Source organism: Phalacrocorax aristotelis, chromosome 2, assembly GCF_949628215.1.
Source record: "Phalacrocorax aristotelis chromosome 2, bGulAri2.1, whole genome shotgun sequence".
Classification (NCBI taxonomy): Eukaryota; Metazoa; Chordata; class Aves; order Suliformes; family Phalacrocoracidae; genus Phalacrocorax; species Phalacrocorax aristotelis.
The window spans coordinates 145429813-145452003 of NC_134277.1; the positions used below are offsets into that span (position 1 = coordinate 145429813).

General features: G+C 47.2%; 1 protein-coding gene across 1 annotated transcript; it reads right to left on the bottom strand.

Moving 5' to 3' along the window:
• Window positions 1–340: 340 nt before the first annotated feature.
• On the bottom strand, window positions 341–20222 carry RRM2B (ribonucleotide reductase regulatory TP53 inducible subunit M2B). Its single transcript, XM_075085549.1, has 9 exons — window positions 20067–20222; window positions 15287–15442; window positions 13530–13646; window positions 12435–12568; window positions 11278–11372; window positions 8755–8888; window positions 5449–5553; window positions 3124–3237; window positions 341–2642 (listed from the first exon to the last, which is right to left on the bottom strand). The coding sequence occupies exons 1-9, from the start codon at window positions 20118–20120 to the stop codon at window positions 2490–2492; spliced, it is 1062 nt and encodes a 353-aa protein (XP_074941650.1). The 5' UTR covers window positions 20121–20222; the 3' UTR covers window positions 341–2489.
• Between the last annotated feature and the right edge of the window lie 1969 nt (window positions 20223–22191).

The window sequence follows — 22191 nt, forward strand, 5'->3', positions numbered from 1 at the left end:
GGTGCCATGCCCTTGGTATATCGGATATCAGCTTCCACCCTCTGAAATTACATTTTTGGAGCATTTCTTCTTTGAATTTAAGAGACTCCCAAGAGATTTCTCCTTGACCCAAAAAATTCCAGGAAAGAAAAATATTTGCCTGCTCCCTAGCCTGTGAACCCCATTCCCAGGAACAAGGAACAGCAAGCCAAGAGCTCACAAAACGCAAGACAGCGTATGGAGCCCTCCTAATCTCTCCCACAACCAAAAAGCTGTGAACACCAACTTACTCTGGCACAGCCCAATTTTGTCATTTTGCATTTCACAAGCAAGTATGCAACTAAAAAGCAAAGGCATGCTCCTTTCCACGTTCAAATTTTATTGAAGTTACACATATATTTTACACACAAATGGGGTGGGAGCTGTTGTAACCAGACTTTGGTATCTCATATACATTTACAGAACCTGAGCACATAGCAGTTTCATATTTGAATATTCTGTATACTCTCAACAAAACTCACATTACTCAAGCCAAATGCTTTTTATTACTTATAGTGACAAAAATAGGTTCCATTCCTCTAATAAGAGACCCATTTACAACATTTTCTCCCCCATCAACACAGTATTTCCAAAATGCACTGGATTTTCTCTCTAAGTTCACAGTTCTCTTGCAGTTGCAGGACATTATTGAGTGACACCAATTCCAGCCTTTCTCTGCATTCTTCAGGTCCCCCTCTGCCCTCCCCAAGTACCTTATGTCAAATGATGCAGGCTCTTCTCTAAGGGAAAAAAAAAGCTGTCCTGTTTCCATGCTCATTATGTACTCAGGACCTTTTACTGAGACCACACAAAAAGAGTCAGTTTTGCTGCTTATGTTACACCAGGGACAATTGCTCACCAGGAACTATGCTAAGGCGGTACACCTGTTTCATGGAACTCTGATACTCAGGGCTATGTCTGATCTGGGCTGGCACCAAAATAACACTTACACCACCCCACACTTGATAACCCTGGACTGTCAGCTCATCTCATGCCAGGTATACCAAAAGCAGCACAAGATGTTTGCAACAATAAGAAAGGCTTATAAAAGCTCTTATATAAGTTGCTAAACATTAGGAAAAAATGCTTGGGTTTAATAAAGCAGAACCCTTTGCTTGCTCATGTACACTCGCTTCACCTTTGAAAAAAATGAGCATATCTATTTGCAAATAATCCACCTACAAGTGAACAGCATCCCTTCCGTCCCAAGTACCACTGCAGCATGTTAGCCGTTCTTCAATTGCTCCATTCTCTGCATGCGACATCAAAAAATTTTCAGGTATACACTGGAACCCACCAAAAACCAAACAGCAGTCCTTTGTAAGATGCTGCTAATCCATACTACTTCAAGAATTGTTTTTGAAAGGTTCAATACCTTCCTCCAGAAGCTCTTCTGTGACAACAGTTTCAATGGTTGACATTAAAGATACAGCTTGAATTACCCCCATACATTATTGGTGCTTTCTTACAGCCCAAGTAGTATGTTTGTAGCACCTCAAGGGATAATCCCTTGAAATGATATGCCTTCTCACCCCATCAACGCGCAAGTAAAACCAAGAAGGGGATAATATCAAATCATCCAGCACAACAGAGGGAAGACAGACAACACCCAGAGCTGGCTGTTCCAGGGTCAGATGCCAACTGCAACTCAGCGCAACTACAGACTGCTTAATAAGGCACTTGTTCAGAGAAGCAGGGAAAAACAGGCAGCACAAGCCAAAGAACTACAGGATGTGTTTTTTCTCCACTATTAACAGGCTTGCCTTTTCAGGGACCATTCAAGGTCCACTGACCTGCTTAGTAACAGCTGTAAGACAAAAATCGTATGTATTTGATTTAAAATCCTACCAACAGCCATCAGGTTTGCAAACAGAGTAACAATGTTTTCTGACAGAACCCAGGTTAATGGGGAGATAAAACTGTATCCCTGGGTTTAGTAAGATTTTATAGTTCATACCTTATTAATGTCTTACCACATTCACTTTTTACTCTATCTGCAGCAGGACAAAAAGGAAGAGCTTTTGCTCTAGACCAAATCTATAAACATGGAAATAGAAACCATGAAAATAATTTATAGCAACATATATAGATAGAGTGATACCTCATCTGGTTTCCAGATTAAAATACCGTAACATGAGGTAAATAAGCAGCTTGCTTTCTCAAAACACTACCAAAGTCTTAAAAAAAGTAGTTGTATCCAGGTCATTTTGAAAGACAGCAATCATAGCAGATGAGTCAGGGGAATCTTAAAAAGGCCATCATTTTAAAAAGCCATATAAATTTTTTGAAAATGACTCCCCTTTTTTCTTAAATGACACAGACTGAAATAAATTTACTCTTCAGACAAACAACATGAAAACCCAGGAAAAAAATCCCAGTAGACTCCAATTCCAGGAGAGGACATGGAGACAACTTCACAGCAGAAAGTGAGATGGGAAGAGGGAAACAGTCACCGTTTGTTTGCCAAGTTATCAAAAATCTGCATCCAGAGTGAAGACATTGTCCATTGTTTCTGCCATAACAGCAAAACGTTGATATTCTGAAACCCGCTTCTCAAAGAAATTTGTTTTTCCTTCCAAAGAAATATTCTCCATGAAATCAAAAGGATTTTCTGCATGAAAGGCCTAAGAAAGGGAAACACTGTTACAGTAGTGACTCTGATAGGGTAACAATGCTTAAAAAAACCCCAACAAACAAAACAGTCAAACCCTTTCAAATTAGATCATCCCTTGCTGTGATATGCTGCAGAATCTATGGACATCTATCTAAGCAAATCCGGTACTGTCACTCCCCAGGAGTTTGGTCCATGGTGAAGTTCACCTGCGCAAGGTGCTTATTACCCTTCAAGGGCCACAGCACTTGAGCACAGCATAAGTTTCCCATTACAAACCCGCAGAGCAGCTGAAGGGAAACAATGGCATAAATTGTTCTTGCTCTTTTAAGTAGTGAAGCATATATATTGATGCTGTGGTTTCAGGTGTCACTCACAGAAAGCGCAAGTGCTAAATATGACCTGCTCCCAGGCACTTCAAGGGAGTGCTTTGTGCTAACAGCTTTCCTGGGCTGTCCTGGCAGGCCAGGATTTCAGGCAATCGCATCTCTTACCTTTGAGAACCCAAGTTCCATTAGTAACCGGTCTGCGACAAATTCAATATATTGTTTCATCAACGTGCAATTCATTCCAATCAGACCTACAGGTAATGCCTCTGTCAGAAACTCCTAGAAGTTAAAATATGGATGACATTTAGAGAAATGAAATTTAAGGAGGGAAAAGGAGAGAAGACACCTGTGTTTCACAGTAACACAATTTGTGATATTCCAGGCTCCTCAGGCAGTTGTCTGGATAAAAAACTTCCACCACTAAATTAAACAAGTGTCTTCTGTTTTTAGTAGTTGTTTGTATCTTCCTTTATTTTTAGCATATTTTTCTGGAAAAGGAACAAAAATTTTTATTACTACCCTTCCCTTTTCCCTTTTTCACCCCCCATGATCCCAAGCTTCAGTGAAAGCCTGAGCTCCAAGTTCAATAAAACCTACAGGCCATACTAATGGGAGGAGGAATAGATCCAGAAATCTCCAGTTTTCCTTGGCTTCCAGCCATTTCAGAATGACAAACATAAAGGATAGTGATATAGGAGCACTGAACCCAGCCACGTACATGTTTACGCACTGATGCAATACCTGTCGGTGTTGTAAGGCAAAGCTGGGGCATTCATCATTGTATTGTGTTTGCATGGCAAGGTTTTGGTGGCGGGGGGTGGGGGGTGGGGCGTGAGGGGTGGCTTCTGTGAGAAGCTGCTTTAAGTTTCCCCTATGTCCAATACAGCCAATGCCAGCCAGCTCCAAGATGGACTCACTGCTGGCCAAGGCCAAGCCTATCACTGATGGTGGTAGCACCTCTGGGATAACAGATTTAAGAAGGGGGGAAAGTTGCTGCACAAGAGCAACAGCAGCCACAGAAAGTGAGAATATGTGAGAGAAACAGACACGAAGGTCAGTGGAGAAGGAGGGGGAGGAGGTGCTCCAGGCACCAAAGCAGAGATTCCCCTGCAGCCCATGGTGAAGACCATGGTGAGGCAGGCTGTGCCCCGGCAGCCCATGGAGGTCCATGGTGGAGCAGATATCAACCTGCAGCCTGTGGAGGACCCCACGCCAGAGCAGATGGATGCCCGAGGGAGGCTGTGACGTTGTGGGCAGCCCGCACTGGAGCAGGCTCCTGGCAGGAACTGTGGACCCATGGAGACAGCAGCCTGCCCACACTGGAGCAGGTTTGCTGGCAGGACTTGTGACCCCAGGGGGAACCCACGCTGGAGCAGTCTGTTCCTGAAGGACTGCACCCCATGGAAGGGACCCATGCTGAAGCAGTTCGTGAAGAATGGTAGCCCATGGAAAGGACTTATGTTGAGGAAGGTCATGGAGGACTGTCTCCTGTGGGAGGGACCCCACGCTGGAACAGGGGAAGACTGTGAGGAGGAAGGAGCGGCAGAGACAAGGTGTGATGAACTGACCAGAAGCCCTGTTCCCCAACCCCCTGTGCTGCTCGGGGGGTGGAGGCAGAGAAAAATGAGGAGTGAAGTTGAGCGTGGGAAGAACGGAGGGGTGGGAGGAAGGTGTTTTAAGATTTGGTTTTTCTTTCTCATTACCCTACTCTGATTTGACTGGTAATAAACTAAATTGATTTTCCCAAGCTGAGTATTTTGCCTGTGACGGTAATCAGTGAGTGATCTCTCCCTGCCCTTATACCCTTTCATTATATTTTCTCTCCCCTGTCCAGCTGAGGAGTGGAGTGATAGACTGGCTTTGGTGGGTACCTGGCCACCAGCCAGAGTCAACCCACCACAGTCATCACCACAGTAGTTAGATGACAACAGAAAGGAAAGAGTAAACTATGATCCTGCCCAACACTCAGCAATGCAGAAGCCTATAGTTGCAGATGGGTAGCTATTCACGTGAAAGAACCTGACAGCAACCTCAGAAAAAGTCAGAACCCAGCACAGTACACAGAACAGACCCTGTCTTCTCCTGAGGACAAGCAGGCATGTGTATACAGCAAGGAGAGACAAAGATCCTGAAAGGACAGAGGTAAACAAACTCTTCTCTAAGAGATAGTTGCAGTTAACTAGATTACTGTTGTAGGTCCCTTCCATCTGGAACCATTCTATTCTAAATAAGACAGCCTTTCTTCCTTTCTGTCATTAAGGTGGAAACCAGCTGCCAGTTTCAGCTTCTTCCAGTTGCTTGACAACTGAATCAGAAAGTCTCTGACTCTTATTGTCACCATTAAGGAAGAGGGAAAGGATGGTGTAATGTGTCAGGGATCCAGGCCTGAGGCAAGTATCAAATATGGAATCCCAAAAGTTAGAAGTTAATTTATTTTTGTACATAACACTGGTCCTGCACTGCCCATGATGCTGTCACAGCCACACTTACCTGCTCAATTTCAACAGCATTAACAATGATCTCACGGACCCGCTCTTCTGATGGTCTGTTCACTAAATAATGGAACATTAGACAAGCAAAATCACAGTGTAGACCCTGAAATAACAGAAAACAATGACAAAAAAGTCTTTTTTTCCCCTCCTCCACATAGTTTGCTCTTACTTTGAGGCAGCCTCATTCAGGTTGAAGCTTCCTAGCCTCCTGCTTCTTTGACAGTTACCATGTGTAGTGTGCACTTTCAGTTTACAAGCCAGTTAGTAACATCTGAAATCCCCCACACACCACCTATTCCGAAATAACTCTCAGTATACATGTTTCTCAGGTAAATATTTTTGAGAGCTGCTCTACTGTGAGGCAACCTACAGTGAGCCCTGCTAGGTCCCTGCCTCCCATCAGAGATGTTTTTGCAGAAAGACTCCTGCATCAAGACCTGCAAAACTACCTACCACTTAACACAGACCATTTACCTGCTCTCCGCTTTGAGATATGTGTACAGAAGTACTTGTTTTACATTCTTTTAGTAGCATTCCTTCCCTTGCTTCTCCTCACAGCATTTTCAGAAAGGAAGATTCAGATTAGAGTCACCAAATCTAAGATTAACAAGTCATCTCTCCACACAACGTGCAGTTACTGTGAGGAATTTGATACCAGAACATTCATAGGTTTGTAGCACTTAAGGATACCATGCCCCAACTCAACCCACCCATGCCATCGCATTTCAGCCAGCTATCCTGCACAGAGCCCAGCAAACTGCGTTCACTCCCAAGATTTCCAGAAAAGCTTCCAGCCAGGATACCACAACATTAGGAGATGAACAACCCCTCATGGTCTGAGAAGGGTATCAGACAGCTACATCAAGAGGTGCCTCAGTTTCTATTTGAGCTTGCCTGGTTGCAGCTTCCAGCCTTTGGCTTCAGCCATGCCCACCGCTGCTAGACTAAAGGAGCACCGTGCTACCATCTCTCCCCTTGAGAGCAGGATGGTGATTACAGTGTATAAGCACCATGAGGGCACATCCAGAGCAAAAAACAGTCAGAGGATTTGGCAGACTATGGGCAATGAGACAATCCAGTGCTATTGTTAACAAGAGTCAAAACAAAACCAAGAATTAAAAACTTTTTCAGAAAGGCTATGAAATTCTCATGCTTCAGGTCATGAAACAGCCCTGAAACAACATAATTTGGAAAATACTCCCCCTCTAGGGACAGCTTTAGCAGTCTTAGCCCTGCTGCAGGGCCTCCTATGTTCTTGTCCAGGCCAACGCCACCAGCAGGATGCAAGATGTGCCTGGCTTCTGACCTGAGCCAGTGTGCTCTGCTAACTGGTGCTCACAGCAGCTCTGCACCTTTAAGAATCAGAGATACACCAGCCCAAAGAACAGCTTGGGAACAGAGCCTGCAACTCAGAAAACATATTGAGCATTAACCATGTCTCTGTTCAGGTGCCTCAGAAAACAGTTCGTATAGTTTTCCATTGTAGATTCTTTTTACTGCCCCTGCTTTTGTAACAGCATTTCCTGGTTTTTGACACAGGTGCAGTGTGCACCAAGCCTTACTACTTCATAACAGTTCTGCAGTTGGAATTATGCCAGCAGAGCTCAAGAAAATTCAGTCTGGTGCTCAACTCTGCAGAGAAGTACAGTTACACTGCTGTACAGAGGAACTTACACCCTATTCACCTGCAAGCGATGCTTCTAACAAATACTTCTTCGCTCGAATGGATCAGTTCATGATGACTCACAGAAACAGAAGTCACAAGGAAGGTCAAGGCTGAAGAACTGTTTGGTTTTGCTTACTGATCATACCACTTTCTTCAAAACTGTCTTTTAAATTAAAGGTATCTTGTAAAACGCCTGATCTCAAATCAGTTTATCTAATCCATGCAGATTACTTCCATTATGGTAAAGCTCTTTATTCTTTTAGACCAACTCTGGTAAGTTCAAACCACTAGCATGTTTATACTGCATACAAAACTGGTCTTTCCACTTTTTCAGTGCTGAGAGTGCCATAAGCTGTGTGGTACCCTGTACACACACCCCAGCCATAAGGAACTGCTGCCAACTGGCAGGAAGCAGTGAAAAGAAAGGGTACTTGTCAGCACATGGCCTGCCATATTTGGTGTGCTAACACACAGCCCCTTAGACACATCACATCATAAGCTAAGAAGCACTCCCCTCTATTGCAGACCTGTAGCTGCCCCCTCCCAGGAGATCCTATCACTGTGCAGTAACACAAGAACAAGGAGAAGAACGATATCTGCTGCTTCTGCAGCAACCTGCCACAGCTGGCCATGTGACACGTGCAGAAGGCCAGCTGCAAGCTCTGGGACCCACAACTAGGGGCAGATGGAGAGCGGTACAAGGAAGCCACTTGAACCTGACTGAAGCAGTTAAGGCAGAGCAAGGCTCAGAGTCATGTCCTAGCTAGGTCCTTGCCCAAGCCATCCCCCACTGCAGCTGGGGATCGTGCAATTCCACACCAGTCCTTGGGCAGCCAGGCCTCTGCCTCCCTTCATGGCCCAGGAAAACAAACATCCCCTTCAATCCAAACAGTCCACCTTTTTGATCATACTACGCATTGGGGTATTGCTAATATTTATGTTTTCTCTCTTTAAAAACAGGTATTTCTGCTGAGGGACGTAGCAGAACCTAGGGTTTAAGTTCATTACTAACTTAGAGCTAGAAGTCTGCTTCTTCCCCCTTTTTACAAATATTCTGGGAATGGCTGCGCCTTTGCAGGGCTACAATCATCCTACACACCAGCAGTTACAGCTCCTCCGTTAGGTGGCAGGGTCAGGCACTGCTCTGGGGAAAGGAAGTCTCTTCTCTGTGCTGCCTAGGAGATGATGTTAAAGCAGATGCAGAAGGTTACTGTGGAACAAGCTCTAGGGAGCATGGCCTGCAGTTACCTGGCTGGTAGCCAGGACCTCTCTCCTACCAGGACAGTGGACCTTCCCTGGAAAACTCTGCTGCTGACACTGGCTAGCAGAGAATCTAGTCAGACTTCTACCACCTCCTTGGCCTCCAGCACTGTCGACATTAAAAAGGCTCCATCATACCCAGAAATGCATCCCCTACTCGCTGCTGGATTCTTTTTCACTGGTTCCTACCCAAACACTGCTTCTGCACCCACTCACCTGCTTGTCCCCTTTCTGCTCTCTTCACCTTCCCTCCAAACCTTCCTGCCACCAGAGGTAGGCCATTCTGGCAAGACTATGGGATCTTTATAAATATAACTCTGTCCTTCCCCTGGAAACTCGCTTTCCTTCCCAGACAGTATGTAGGGTATGACACATTACCTCATCTCTGCTAATAAGTTCATTGGAGAAAGTCAGTCCAGGCATCAGGCCCCTCTTCTTCAGCCAAAATATAGCAGCAAAGGAACCCGAAAAGAAGATGCCTTCAACTGCAGCAAAGGCAACCACTCTCTCACCTGTTTAACATAACACATTTTCAGTTAGACATAAAATACTGTATTGCTTGTCAGCAAGATGCCCCATTTGCATCAGACAGACCAACGGTGGAGAGGAAGAATCCCCATTGCAGCACCAGGTGCCATATCTGACCACATCTTTCAGCATATCCTGAGGCATACAGGGTCTACACACACAACAGCACTTAGCCACAGGCAACCCCAGCAGAACAGCAGAACCAGGGCACCCACTGAAACTGCCACAGGTCAGAAGGGAAAGAACATTAATTGTCCAAAGTGGCCAAGACATTAGTATTCTTTTATCTCTTTCCCCTAAAAGGCAGGAAAATGGCTGTGTAACTACTAGACAAAACTGAGAGAAGATCCGATCTCCTATAAATGAAACAAAAAACCCTACACCTCGATTTCTGCTTGTTGAGAATCTGCATAAAACCATATTCTTACAAGAGTGGAATAACACAGAACATAATTCATCAAGACACAAATAACTATTTATGTTATCCCACCTGTTACTCCACCTTTCGTCCAAGGAAAGCACAGCATTACTGGTCCCGGTTCTCCCTGTTCTCTACAGGAACGTATTTTTTCAGACTACAAGACCATCTGACTGCTTGGTGAAGACATGTCATTCCATGTACTCTATTTTAAACAACTTTCCAAGATCCTTGGGAATATTATAACACGAAGAGCTTTTGCATTAAGTGCTGGTGCCTTTTCCCAGTGAGAACTGCTTAGAATTTTGTTTAAAAAACAAAATAACTCCAAAATAGCCAGGTGTCCCACTTCCTCCACAAGATGCAAATGCCACCTGCTGGCTCATTTGAAGAAAGTCAAGCTAGGGAAAAAGCATGAAGAGCAACACAAATTTACAAGTATCATGGAAAGGGTACTAAGGGACAGGTACTAAGGGAAGAATTTGTCTGGCAACACTAAAAATCTCCTAGGTTACTTCTAGAGAGGAGTGGAGGAAGGCTGCTCATTCAATATAGGCTTAATGAAGCACAAGAGTGAGTATCGATATGGTTTTTACTACCTTCCACCTGACTAGCTATCATACAAATGAGTTCTGCTAAAATGAACATCACCCATCAGCAGTACCACATAATGTCAGTGCACGCTGGGAGTCCGTAGAACAGATACAGCAATCGAACCCGCAGCATAAGAAATCAACCAAAGCTGTGGAGACCCAGTTGCAGGCCAGGTCCCCAGGCTGGAAGGAAACACCAAGCAAACATGCCAGCCAGCCACTTTCATACACCCTATCTCATAATCCATAACTGTAAGACCTGGGAGCCCCAAATGTTTTAAACTTGGAAAGTTTTCTCCGTAAGATGAAAAACAGAAGAGTAGAAATGTACTTTACAAAAATTTGGATAGGATGCATAAAGTTGTGGGGCAGGGGGTAGGGTGAACATTGCTTTTTTTGTTAGGGAACCTTCTGATTCCTGGCACACCCCATGCTGCTGGGAGCCAAATGAAGGAGATGAAGAAGGAGCGCCACACACAGCAAGCAAAGCCAGATTGGGGAGGCAGAGGGACGCTCTAGGACAGAAGAATCTACAGCTACAAAAAGAACTCCACTCAAACAAGAGCTGTGAACAACAGATGCTGCAAAAGGATGATATTCAGATTTATTTTGTTTGACTGGCTGAATCTCTCCATCTCCCACACTTTCTCTAAGTATAGAGGATGTTTGGTTTAGAAAATTCACCAGTCTGTCCATTATTCATTTCAGCTACACATCCTTCAGGGTCAACACCGTGAGCTGAATGCAGAACACTGGAAAGGGAGCCCTGCACCATGCTGATGGAAGCTGAACCACTGTCCCACCACTGAAATGAGACACAAAAACTAGAAACCTGGTCCCAAGAGCAAACCAGAAACACCAGAGACACATGATTCTTGAATCTTTTTTGCCCAGGCTCTGTCATGCTGTTGCAAAAAAAGGCTAACATCACACACAAATTTGTCTTTATGAACATGAACACAGAAAAAGCCTGGACTTGCAAGACTTCAGTTGCCCAGTTCTGAACACTGGAGTACAAAATAGGAGGCAACTGGAACAAATAATCACAAATCCTAGAAAACAAGATCTACAAGTAAACCTGAAGAAACGAGGGTTGTTCGGTATAAAGACAAAAAAAGACAGAGAAACCCACAAGCATTTTTCATAACATGATTCTAGGGGCACTGCTCTATTGCTTTAGCTGAAGACAAAAACATACAAGCTCACCAGAAGTTACTTCTAGTTCTTTAGTTAAACCAGAGACCCACAAGCCACTACATCGTCTGTGGAGAACTTAATTTCATGTTCCAGGCATGCAGCTCACTCCCAGAGGATTAGGTTGTGACACGTGCAACAGAAACAAGTTTTTAAGAAGCTACACACCAAAAGTGGATTCTCTGTCTTCAATCCACTTCAGAGCCCAGTCTGCTTTCTTCTTCACACAAGGCATTGTTTCAATAGCATTAAATAAGAAATCCCTATAAAAGAAAACAAAGAGAAAACATCCAAACAAGTGATTTACATAAATCTGCCCTGGTTGTCCCTACTGGCTCCACCAAACAGAGGAATCCATTATGCTACGCTCTGAACTAACCCAAGTAAGAGACCATTCCCACCCCAAAGGGGCGATGAACTCTGATAACAAGGGCACAGGGAGGCAGATGTGCAGAAAGCGACAAACCCCAGGTCTCAGAGGAGGTGAGCTGTAGGGATGGGGAGTGAACTCAAATGTCCCATCCCAGGAGTGCCCATCCACCAGACCACACTGCCTTTCAGACTTCAGGCCAGATGGGCAGCCACTTCCTACCCACGGAGCTACACCTCATCTTGCCCAATGCCACAAAAGGAACTGGACAATTCCCACAAGCACAGGCTCTGTTCCCATGCTAAACACCTGAAAGGAAACCTTGCAGTCCTCCCACTGCCACCACCCTGTGGGAAACCAAGCTGCTCTTGACCATCACCATGGTGGAGGCTCTGAGGGAAAGTGCTTCTTTTCAAATGTATTATTACCATTTAGACTAGAAAGTTCTCCAGCACCAAAGGTAATGGGGCTCTGCAAACAACCCAATACTTTAAAAATAAGCAGTTCAAGTTATATAAAAAAGCACCAACAACAAAAAAGCTGAAAGGATACAATATATTGATTAGTGTATGTTAGAAACACCAGTTGCATCACGAGCACTCAATTTCCCAGGGCAGATCCTTTACTGGTGTGAGAACAAGCACCTCAGGAGCACAATAACCACAAGGAGCTTGTCTACCCTTTAACAACATTTCACACAGCCCACACTTCCTGCAAGCAAAGATTTATACAAATATTAAGTAACCTTGTGACACTCCCACACAAGTCTGTTGGTGAGTAATACTCCTCTCCATTTTGGGGGTCAGGCATGCATGCCTTGAAAGCTTTAAGGAAGCATCCCCAACTCCCCCAGTACGTCAATATGAAACAGAAGACAGCTGCTGCTGCCCAACAGTGGTGTGGCTGGACTAGGTGCCACATTTCCCATGGGTCTGTAACACATCCAGAGGTTTACCTTTTCTCAGGATCTTTGATGTAGGTGTCTATGAGCAAGCTGTACATCTCTGAGTGAACGTTCTCAATGAGAATCTGAAAGCCATAGAAACAACGAGCTTCTGGGATCTGCACCTCCTGACTAAAACGCGCCACCTACCAAAAACAGAAAGCATGGCAATGAGTTCGGTAAAACCAGTCCTGCATCAAAGTACTCTGAGCTTAATGGGAGAGATTATAGACCTCTACCACAGAAAAAGGATGGGAGCAGTTCAACCCTACTTTATTCACAGATATGTCAATAGGATAGGTGTGGTGCAGAAGAAAATAAAACAAGGTAGCTAGAAGTAAATACATCTGCTGTGCGTCTTGGATAAGGAGCTGCACTGAAGCATGAGGACACACGTACACAGGAGGAGAACAGCAGAATATTGCAATAGTAAACACTTCATATCGAACAAAGCCTCAGAGTTTTTGTTTATCATTAAAAAAACCAAAACAGTATGACATAAGATGTGTTCCTGCAATATATGCACATATACTATGACATATTCTACACGTTACAGACATTCAAGATCTAAACTGGGCATCTGCAGTCAGATACCACTGATAACCTGTGGTGAGACATTCTGCAGCCCAGAACTGATTTCAGCACAAAGACTTCCCCACCTTCTTAGCAGCACCTACCTACAGCCCTAAAAGATTCTAGGATGCCATTCAGTGAGAGTAAAATGGATTTTACCAAAATGAATAATACAGAGCATGGCACAGCACAATCCCACCCTACTTCTCATCTAACGTGAGCAGAGGAAAAAGCATGGGGTCCTATTAATTCATTGAGAAATGCGGATCAACACAACCAGGCAGAAGGCTGAGCTTAAGAACTGTGTCTGGAAGTGGTGTGATTTGGAGTCTTGCTGACCGCAGTTGACCCAATTTAACTCAGACACTGGCCCCAGAAGAACAAGCTACTTATTCCCCTTGGCAAAGGTGAGATGATGGGAAGAAAAAAACAGTACACATTTAAACTTATGCATTAATGTGAGAAAATGGAAATGAAAAGCCAATAAGCCAATACAATGAGTAAGCATTCAAGCCCTCTGCAAAGCTTTCTCACCAGGTTTTCATTTACAATTCCATCACTGGCTGCAAAAAATGCCAGAACATGAGAGATGAAGTATTTTTCATCTGCTTTCAGCTTGTTCCAGTGAGGAAGGTCCTTTGATAAGTCAACCTAAAGAAAAGAAAAAAGAAAAATGTTATTGCCCCTTTGAGTTTGCAGTTCTGTAAGAAGAGAAGTAGCCTAGTCAAATGGCTGAGGCAGAGTTTTGGTGTTTGCTCTCAAATCTTTACATGTAGAGAATTTAAATACATCTGACTGTAAAAGACAAGACACACTGCAGTATCACTGTCTTCCTCTGTGACAGTAATATCAGACGTTCTCTTCACAATTAACACTTTTGTAATTTGGGAAAAAAATCAGCATCTATGGAATTATAAATAAATCAGATTTTGAAAAGCAGTAGTTATCTTCTTGTCATGAGTATGAACATTCACCAATAAGCAGAGCTCACTCTGAGACACTTAAACTCTACTTGAAATAAATGCTGATATCCCAAGAAACCTATACCCAGGTGTGCCAAAAGATGGACTGAGGGGACTTCTGCCTTTGGCAGGTGTTCAGCCTCCATCCCACCACAGGATGGCATGGGGCAAACGCTGTGCAACTGCTCTCATCTACCAGACTGAACTCTAGCCATGGTAGAAAACCACAGCTTCCTTTGCATAGGCCTTTTTTGTTTGTTTGTTTGGAGGGAGGGATTTCTGAAACACAGCAGCAGTTAAGCAGGGCCGGATGTGAAAAGTAGAGGCCTAAACACTTATGTATACATGTGTGTGTACAAACATGTACACATATGTGTGTGTGTGTATGTAAACACATACACACACAAACCGTTTTAGAGTTAACTTTCCAGTTCATTTGGAAATGCACTGACAGATGGTAGGACAGTGTAAGAAGGAACCAGTAATACAGTAAAAGAGCAGGCTTTTTCCCCAATGGCTTAAATCAACCTCTACTGCAACTGGGCAGCAAGCCTCCCAGGCAGGCAATGCGATAGCGACTATACAGACAGCTGCTCCTCACCATCTCAGGATGCTTTCTGGCCTATTTAGAGCCTGCCAGTGCTTTCAGCTCACCCCTCTGCACCTGCAGATCACTGCTTACAAATGAGCAAAGGCTGCAGAAGCTTCAGGTTGGAACAACCAGCTCAGCTGGCCGGTAGTATCTCCAGATCAGTGCAATGTTCAGAAGCCTCTGCTATTGCAAGCTTAGCAAGCTGAGTACTGCTCAGGTCTGGCTAACCAGCCACCTTGTGACAAAACTTACAGCTTGCATTATAACTCAGGGCAAGCATCTAACCAGGGCAATCAGGAGTCAAATAGAAGCATTTTTGGTAAGTGTCCCTGATTATCACCATCTTTCTTGAAAATAGATGCCTAACATTAAAGAAGAGCATTCACATAAAATTGCTCAGAACATCTTATTACATGGGCAAGGAGTCGCAGGTACAGAGACCACAGCAGCACAGGAGCTACCTGACTTAGGCTCCTTCTACAACCAGAAAAGAGTTCCAGGATAAAATTCCATCTCATCCTAAACCAAACACCTAAAACAGCTCTGCTGAATCACCCTGTGGAAGCAGCTTTATTTCCATTGCCCATGAAGGGAGTCCTGCTCTGGTGCAAGCACCTCATGTTCAATGCAATTGACTCCAACCCTTACAAGGCAAAAGCCAGCAGCAGAGCTAGGAAGGAAGCGCCAGGAACCCTGGTCTGAGTGCCTTGTGCCAACCCACCGGCCCCAGGGCTCACCTCTTCTGCTGTCCAAAAGGAGGCCTGAGCCTGTTTATACATTTTCCATATGTCTGGGTACTGGATGGGGAAGATGACGAACCGGCGGGGATTTTTTCTGAGAAGAGGCTCCTCATCAGGGTCCAAGCCATTTTCCGCAGCACTCAGAGATGAGCTCTGGAGATAAAGCACAGTTCTGGTTAAGGTTGCCGTTACTTATTCCTCCTCTTCCCCATATTGCAAAGGTGTGATTCAGAAGCCCCCTGTGTCACACACTCACCTGCCCCCCTCGGGTAGATGCACTACCTGTCCTGGAGGTACCTGCCCCCTCACCCTCCATCCGTGCTCCTGCTGCTGGGGCAGCAGCGCTGCCTGCCTGCCCAGCTCTACCCAGCACCACTCACACCAACCTCCCCCTCCCAGGTGTGCTGGTGCCAGGAAGCACCTGACGCCTGCGTGCCAAAGAGAAAGCCTTTCTGCGCTGCGAGGAGGAAATCTGCCCCAGGAAACGATATCAGCTGCTGCGGCACTGCATGTGGGGAGATACATGCAAGGTCATCGCACGCCGCCGCCAGCCCTCATCCAGCACAGCTCTGTGAGGCTCACCACCCAGGTTGCCTCCAAATCATTCACTTTACATTGAGCCACTTGGGCCTGGATGGACTTTCTTAAAACTGCCGTGAGATCACAGCAATTAATGCCATTTGGTAGAGGAACAGCCCTGTGCCACAGCGAGCCTCCACACAGAGGCTCGTGTATGCAATCCTGCAGTGAGCAGAAGGCAGTCCACAAACCAGCACAGGTCTGTCTCTCAAGTGCTGATATGAAGCTATGTGCCTCTCTTTCCAACAACAGGCAGTGGGAAAACCCCTGCCTGGAGTCACCCATCCCTATCCCACTCCCTCTGCATGGGCTCCCGGAGAGCTCCCGTGCACAGCTCTTCCTCAGAGAGCTACCCACCCAGCCGAGGTGGGGATCACTGACATTTAGGAGACAGGCCACTGAAGAGCAGCATGGAGAGGGCTCTCCATGAGCAGGGCCTTCACCTCGCGTCCAGCTGGGGACATATGCTCCCAGGAGCAACACCAGACAGCATCCCTCCCAGGCACGTCACCCAGCACCTACTGAAGACAACCGCTGTGAGGAGCTGTCAGGACAGCATGCTGCAACCTCTCCAGAAGGGACAGCAACTCACACTGATCAAAGGTTTAGCCAGCAGGGTGCCCTTCTGGGTTGGTTCTGAGATCCCAATGACACCGCTGTAGAGGATAACTAACCACAGGCAGTAGATGAGGCATTACATATAATACAGCAGGGAAGGGGAGCAAAAGGTTTTGAAATCATTGCTTCTACCCTCCTAGGAGGTGCCGGAGTCTTTTCCCTATCCAGTCTCCTTGTAGCCATTCTCATAATAAATAGTAATCCTCTACTTAAATTTGGAAAATACCCTCAAACAAATAATTCTACTCACATTTAAAAAAAACAAACAAAAACCGAACGCATGCACATTGCATAGCTGGCCTATGTACCACAGATTCCCAAAGAAAACACACCAGGAAGCATATTCTGGGTTAAAATTTTATCATTTTATTGTATTTTTAAATATTACTCAATTACATGAGACAAATTTCCCAGCATCATCTTACAGAATCTCTGCTGCAGGCCACAAGAGTGCAAGACCTTTTGTATTTCCCAGGATGCAGAGGCAGTTGTAGTAACCCACTGGAAGCCCTCAGGGGAGAGTGTGGGCCCAACAAGGTTGGCACCCTGCCTTAGCACACACCTTCTCAGGGCTGGCCATGCAGCTAGCATCTCCATCGGCTTCCACACCAGTCATCATCCTTGAAAACAGAAACACTGCAAGTCTTCCTTGTTAGCCCAGTGTTTTCCTGAGCAAAACCCTTCTATACTGCCCAGGGACTGTCCCCAAGTATTTATTTTAGCCTAACAAGTTGGACTAGCAGTTACCAACCTCAGCCTTGATGTTCCTGAGCCATTCAAAAGCCAGCACGCAGGGCCCATTATGCAAGGAGATAACCTGAAAAATACTTCTGGTGTACAGAAGTGAAGCAGAGCACAGAAAGGCAAAGTTCCAGTATGGCAGGAACACTGGAGACCAACACTGAGACAAGATGCGCTTGTTATTTTTCCAATGGCCTTTAACAGCTGTCATGCCACAGAGAGAAGGGTCAACACACCAGAAATACTGTCAGTGCACAGTGAGACAGAAAGGCAAGAAAAGAAGGCCCATGAAGCAGTATGTATGCTCTGTAGAGCCCTGATGGCAGGAAAGCAGAAGGATGGCTTCCAGGAGTCAAAGACTCAGATGATGGCACGACCCCGAGAAGGACCACCACAAAGAAATGGAAAATGGTGCAAGTTTTTTTTTTTTTTTAAAAAAAGGTAGGGTTTTTTTTTCATTTTAAAAAAGGAATGGCCAGCCCACAGAGACTACACCATACTGGAACCTCCCCCGCAACCCAACTCCCACCTCCCCTAACCCCTTCTGGGGTGGAGAGGAGTGTCACAGGCAGTCTCCATTTCCAAGTTGGCAGGCAGGCAGCTCCTGGCTAGGAGAGAGCTCTGTCTCTCTCCATTTGGGTTTCCATTCCACCTAGCCAAAGTTTTATCAGGATAATACTTGTTACCCAGCCTGTTTGTTAATGCAGTACATGTCTTGGTACAACTCAGCTAAAAATTCACAGAAGATCCTTCCCTAATTCAATTCACATACATGGCACATTCTGATCACTGTCAGGGTTTCAGAGCAGCCACCACATTGCACTGAAGGAGCACAACACGTTCCCAGTCTGGCCTTCCTGGCCCTGGGGGCAGTGGCAGAGGGACAGGGACCTGGAGAAGGTAATGGTCACTAGGCCGATACACCTCCTGTTTTCAGCCTGCACCCCGGATCTTTTCCTTAATGCTATGATGGTGCAGAAAACAGTACACACTCGCCATAATAATGAAGAGCATCCAGTTTATACTGCAAACGTGCTACTTTCTGTTCAGACAATGTGAGCCAAACACATAAAAGAGCTGAAGCTGGTGGTCACAGCCCAACCCCTGCTCTAGCAGGGTCAGCCAGAGCAGGCTGCCCAGGACTGCATGCTGCTAAGGCTTCAGTATCTCCAAGGATGTAGACCATACAAACTCTGTGAGCAACCTGTGCCAGCATTTGACCACCTTCACAATGAACAAGTGTTTTCTTACATGCAAATGGAACCTCAAGTGTTTCAGTGTGTGCCCGTTGCCTCTGGTGCCATCACAGTGCACCACTGAGAAGTGACTAGCTCCACCTCCTTATTCCCTCCATCAGGTATTTATACAAACTGATGAGAACCCCTGGAGTCTTCTCTTCTCTAGGCTGAGCAGCCCCAGCGCTCACAGCCGCTCTTCATATGGAAGATGCTCCAGTCTCTTAATCATCAGCCCTTTGCTGGACACACTTCAGTACATCATATCCCAGTTATTCTACGACTGCTAGAGAGAAACTCTTCTGGTGACGACAATAAACCTAATGGACCACAAAGGCTGCCTAGTGGTACTGAAGCTCTTTCCATTAATTTCAAATTCAGCAAACTAGGAAACAATTAACGCATATACACACGTGCAACTACCACCCTGCAGCAACAGCTGCTGGGCTATGTGTGCAGGAATCTCGGTTACATGCCCAGTATCGGTTGTAGCCAGGGAAAAAGCTAAAGGCGCTGGCAGAGCCAGCAATGATGTGGCACATACCACATTACAGTATGCAATCATGAGCCCTTCCACACCCCGGTCAGAGGCTGCATGTGCATCCCACGAGCACCCAAAGGCTTCAAGCCAGACTGGGCAGCACTGGCCATGCTAGCAGTGAGACTGGGAAGATCATTGGCGCTCCTGGGAGAGATGGCTTCCACCACACAGCAGCTGAGCCTGCTGGTCATGCACGCCCGAGGGGATGCACAGGGCTACTGCAGGCCAGAGCGAGCGCCCCTTCACTGTGGGTGCAGCATGCCGCTGTTCACAGAGGGAAACGTTAAGGGGGTTTTTAGGCTTGTATTTAGTACAGCATACCCCAGTTTCAGGAAACTTGAATACCGCTGAAACACAAAGGTTTGGGAAGACCACATGGGTTTCTCTGCCATAAAGACCCCTTTCCCTCAAACACCTCCAGCTGCCCTGGCAGGGAGAATCCAGAATGGAGCTGGGACACCTCCGGGGGGCAGGCTCTCCTGGCCCACAGCGCCTGGGAAGGCAGGACCACCCGACAACACCCACGCCTGCCTCCCTGGCAGCTTAGGGCAGAGGGGCCAAGCTCTGCCAGGCGACCCAGGAGCCCCCGGGCCTGGCAGAGACCGGGTCCCGAATCCTGGCCGGCTGTATTTATTCATCCCAGGCACACTTCCAGCGCTCCCCGGTCACAGTGCCTGAAAGGGTACGCCCAACCCTCCGGAGCCCCAGCGGGACAAGGACGCGAAGGCAACCAGGTGCCCTTTCCGAAGCTGTCCAAAGCACCGCCGTGTCAGCAGATCCCCGGGGCGGGCGGGGGCGAAGCCTCGCCACGGCGGCCCCACGCTCCCCGGGAGAGGCCCGGCCCGGCCCGGCGGGGAGGCGGCAGCAGCCAGCGGTGGGGGAGGCCGCGGCGCCCGGCTGGAGCCGGCGGCTCGGGCAGGGCCCGGGCCGGGCAGGTGCCTGCAAGGCCAGAGATGCGGCGGCGGCGGCGGGCAGGGACTCCCCGGGGACGCTCGCCCGCGGCGCCTCTCCCCGGCACACCCGCCTCGGGGCCCCACCGCCCCGGCCCCGGCCCCGGCCTTACCCGCTCCGGCCCGGCCGCCTCCTGCAGGGCCGCTCGCCCCCGGCACTCGCCCATGGCCGGCGGCGACTGGGCCGCGAGAGGACGGCGGCGGCTGAAGGGGGAACGGCCAGGGCCGCGGCTGCTCCTCCTCCTCCTCCGCGGGGCGGGCTGAGAACGGCAGCGGCACCAGGCTCGACGGCAGCGCCTGGGCGGGGACCGAGGGCGGCCCCGGCGGGGCGGGCGCCGAGCAGGAGCAGCCCTGTAGCGGCGGGGTCCCGGCGGCTCCGGGCTCCGCCGTGCCGCGCTGCGGGAGCCATCGCCTCGCCAAGGGCCGCCCCTGGTCTCCGGGGGCAGCCAGGCCCGCCGGTGTGTGCCTGCCCGCCCGGGGCTCCTGGCCTCCGCTGCCGCCCGGGCAGGCGGCGACAGAAAACCCAGGGAGGTGGAGTATTGATGGCAACAGACGGTCTTACTTTGTGAGGAGAAAAACCCAAAACCCAAACCAAAAAAAGAAACAGCAACCCAAAACGAGAGGGAAAATCCTAGCCGAGTCTCTGAAAGATGATAATGGAAGGTGAGCTACTGGAGGGAGTTAACGGCATTGTTGCAAATATTTACCGGAGAAGTAACCTTTGGTTTTGTTAGTTTTGCTAGTCGTCAAGAAGTTCAGTTTTTTTGTTAAAGGCACCTTTCCACCACAGGGTGACCAAGACCGCCCCTCTCCCCGTTTCCCGGGCACTGGGAAGGGGCAGTAGGGCCAGCTGGGCTCCCCCAGCCTCATTTGCTGCCCATGCCTTTTTTACGCCTTGTGAGAGGAGCCCCGGCTTTACCCGGGCAGGGGTGAGGGCAGCTGAGTGGCGAGACCTGTGTCCCACGGGTGACCGTGATGGTCCAAAGAGCGAGACAACTTTGGTTTCCTTACATCGAGTTCTGTGAGGAGCAGAAACACGCGCCTAAGCAGCATGTTACTACGCTGCGCACCAGAAACACACAAACAGTAAAAGAGAAAAGGTGGTTTTGCACTAACAACATCCGCTGTTACCCAACTACTGCTCTTACCGAGTCAGCCATTAAGCTTTATTACCAGAGGTACCCATACAAGTTAGTATTCACATCCAACATCAGCTCTGCTCCCGGGCATACCGAGTACCAGGGATTCTAGCTTTTATCCAGAGAAAACGACTAGAAGAAGACTGACTGAAGAGCAAACCCAGCTGACCCATTAACACCAACAAATTATATTGGTGTGTGTAATGCAGAGTGTGCTGATGGGAGGTGCATGAGTTTCTGGGCCAAAGACAACAAGCAGCAAAACTCAAGCATAGTAATCCTATTAAATAACATTGACCTATCGGTTGTCTTAGGCTGCTAACCTGATTATCCTGGCTGCTGTTTCAAAATTCCCCAAATAAGAGCTTGTCCCGGTGAGTATTTGACATGGTTTACAAAATACCACAAATTAATATAATTAGCAATAGAATGGAGTTCAAGCATTTGGGGATAACTTCTTAAAGTCACACCTGCCCTTTCAGAGTTGCACAGCGAACATCTACTTACACAGTGCCTACAGGTTAATATACAAAGGAAAAACACTGCAAAGGCAATGTATCACAAGGATTAACAAAACAGCAGTTGGCTGTTCTTGCACCTCCACAAAAATCCACCAAATTCTGTTAACTTGGTTTTATATAAATTAATTACACCACATACATGATACAGAAATATGGAAAAGCACCTGTGGAACCGTAAAAGAATAGAAGCAGAATAAACATACATATGAAGTACAGCATTACGGACAATTTTGCAAGATTTCAGATGACTCAGCTGCACTTACAATGACCTGTTTAGAATAAGCTCCCTGACGGGTGGTGGAAGCTGTATTCATCCCTTAGCTCCTGACTGCTGGGTGCTGCAGCAGCTGTCCTGTCCCGGTCCCCACGGCCCCTCACCTGCGCTCACAGACAACAAATGCACGTGCTAGGAGTTGTGCGGCTGTTTCTGCATGGGGAGGGAGCCTGATCTGCAGAATCGCATCCACCGTCACATCCTGAAAGCATGGTGGCCTTTCCCGGAGGCGCAGGACACTACAGCAAGGAGGGGAGAAGACCCACAAGGCAGCACACCAGAACGGGTGTTCTGCAGGGTGGCC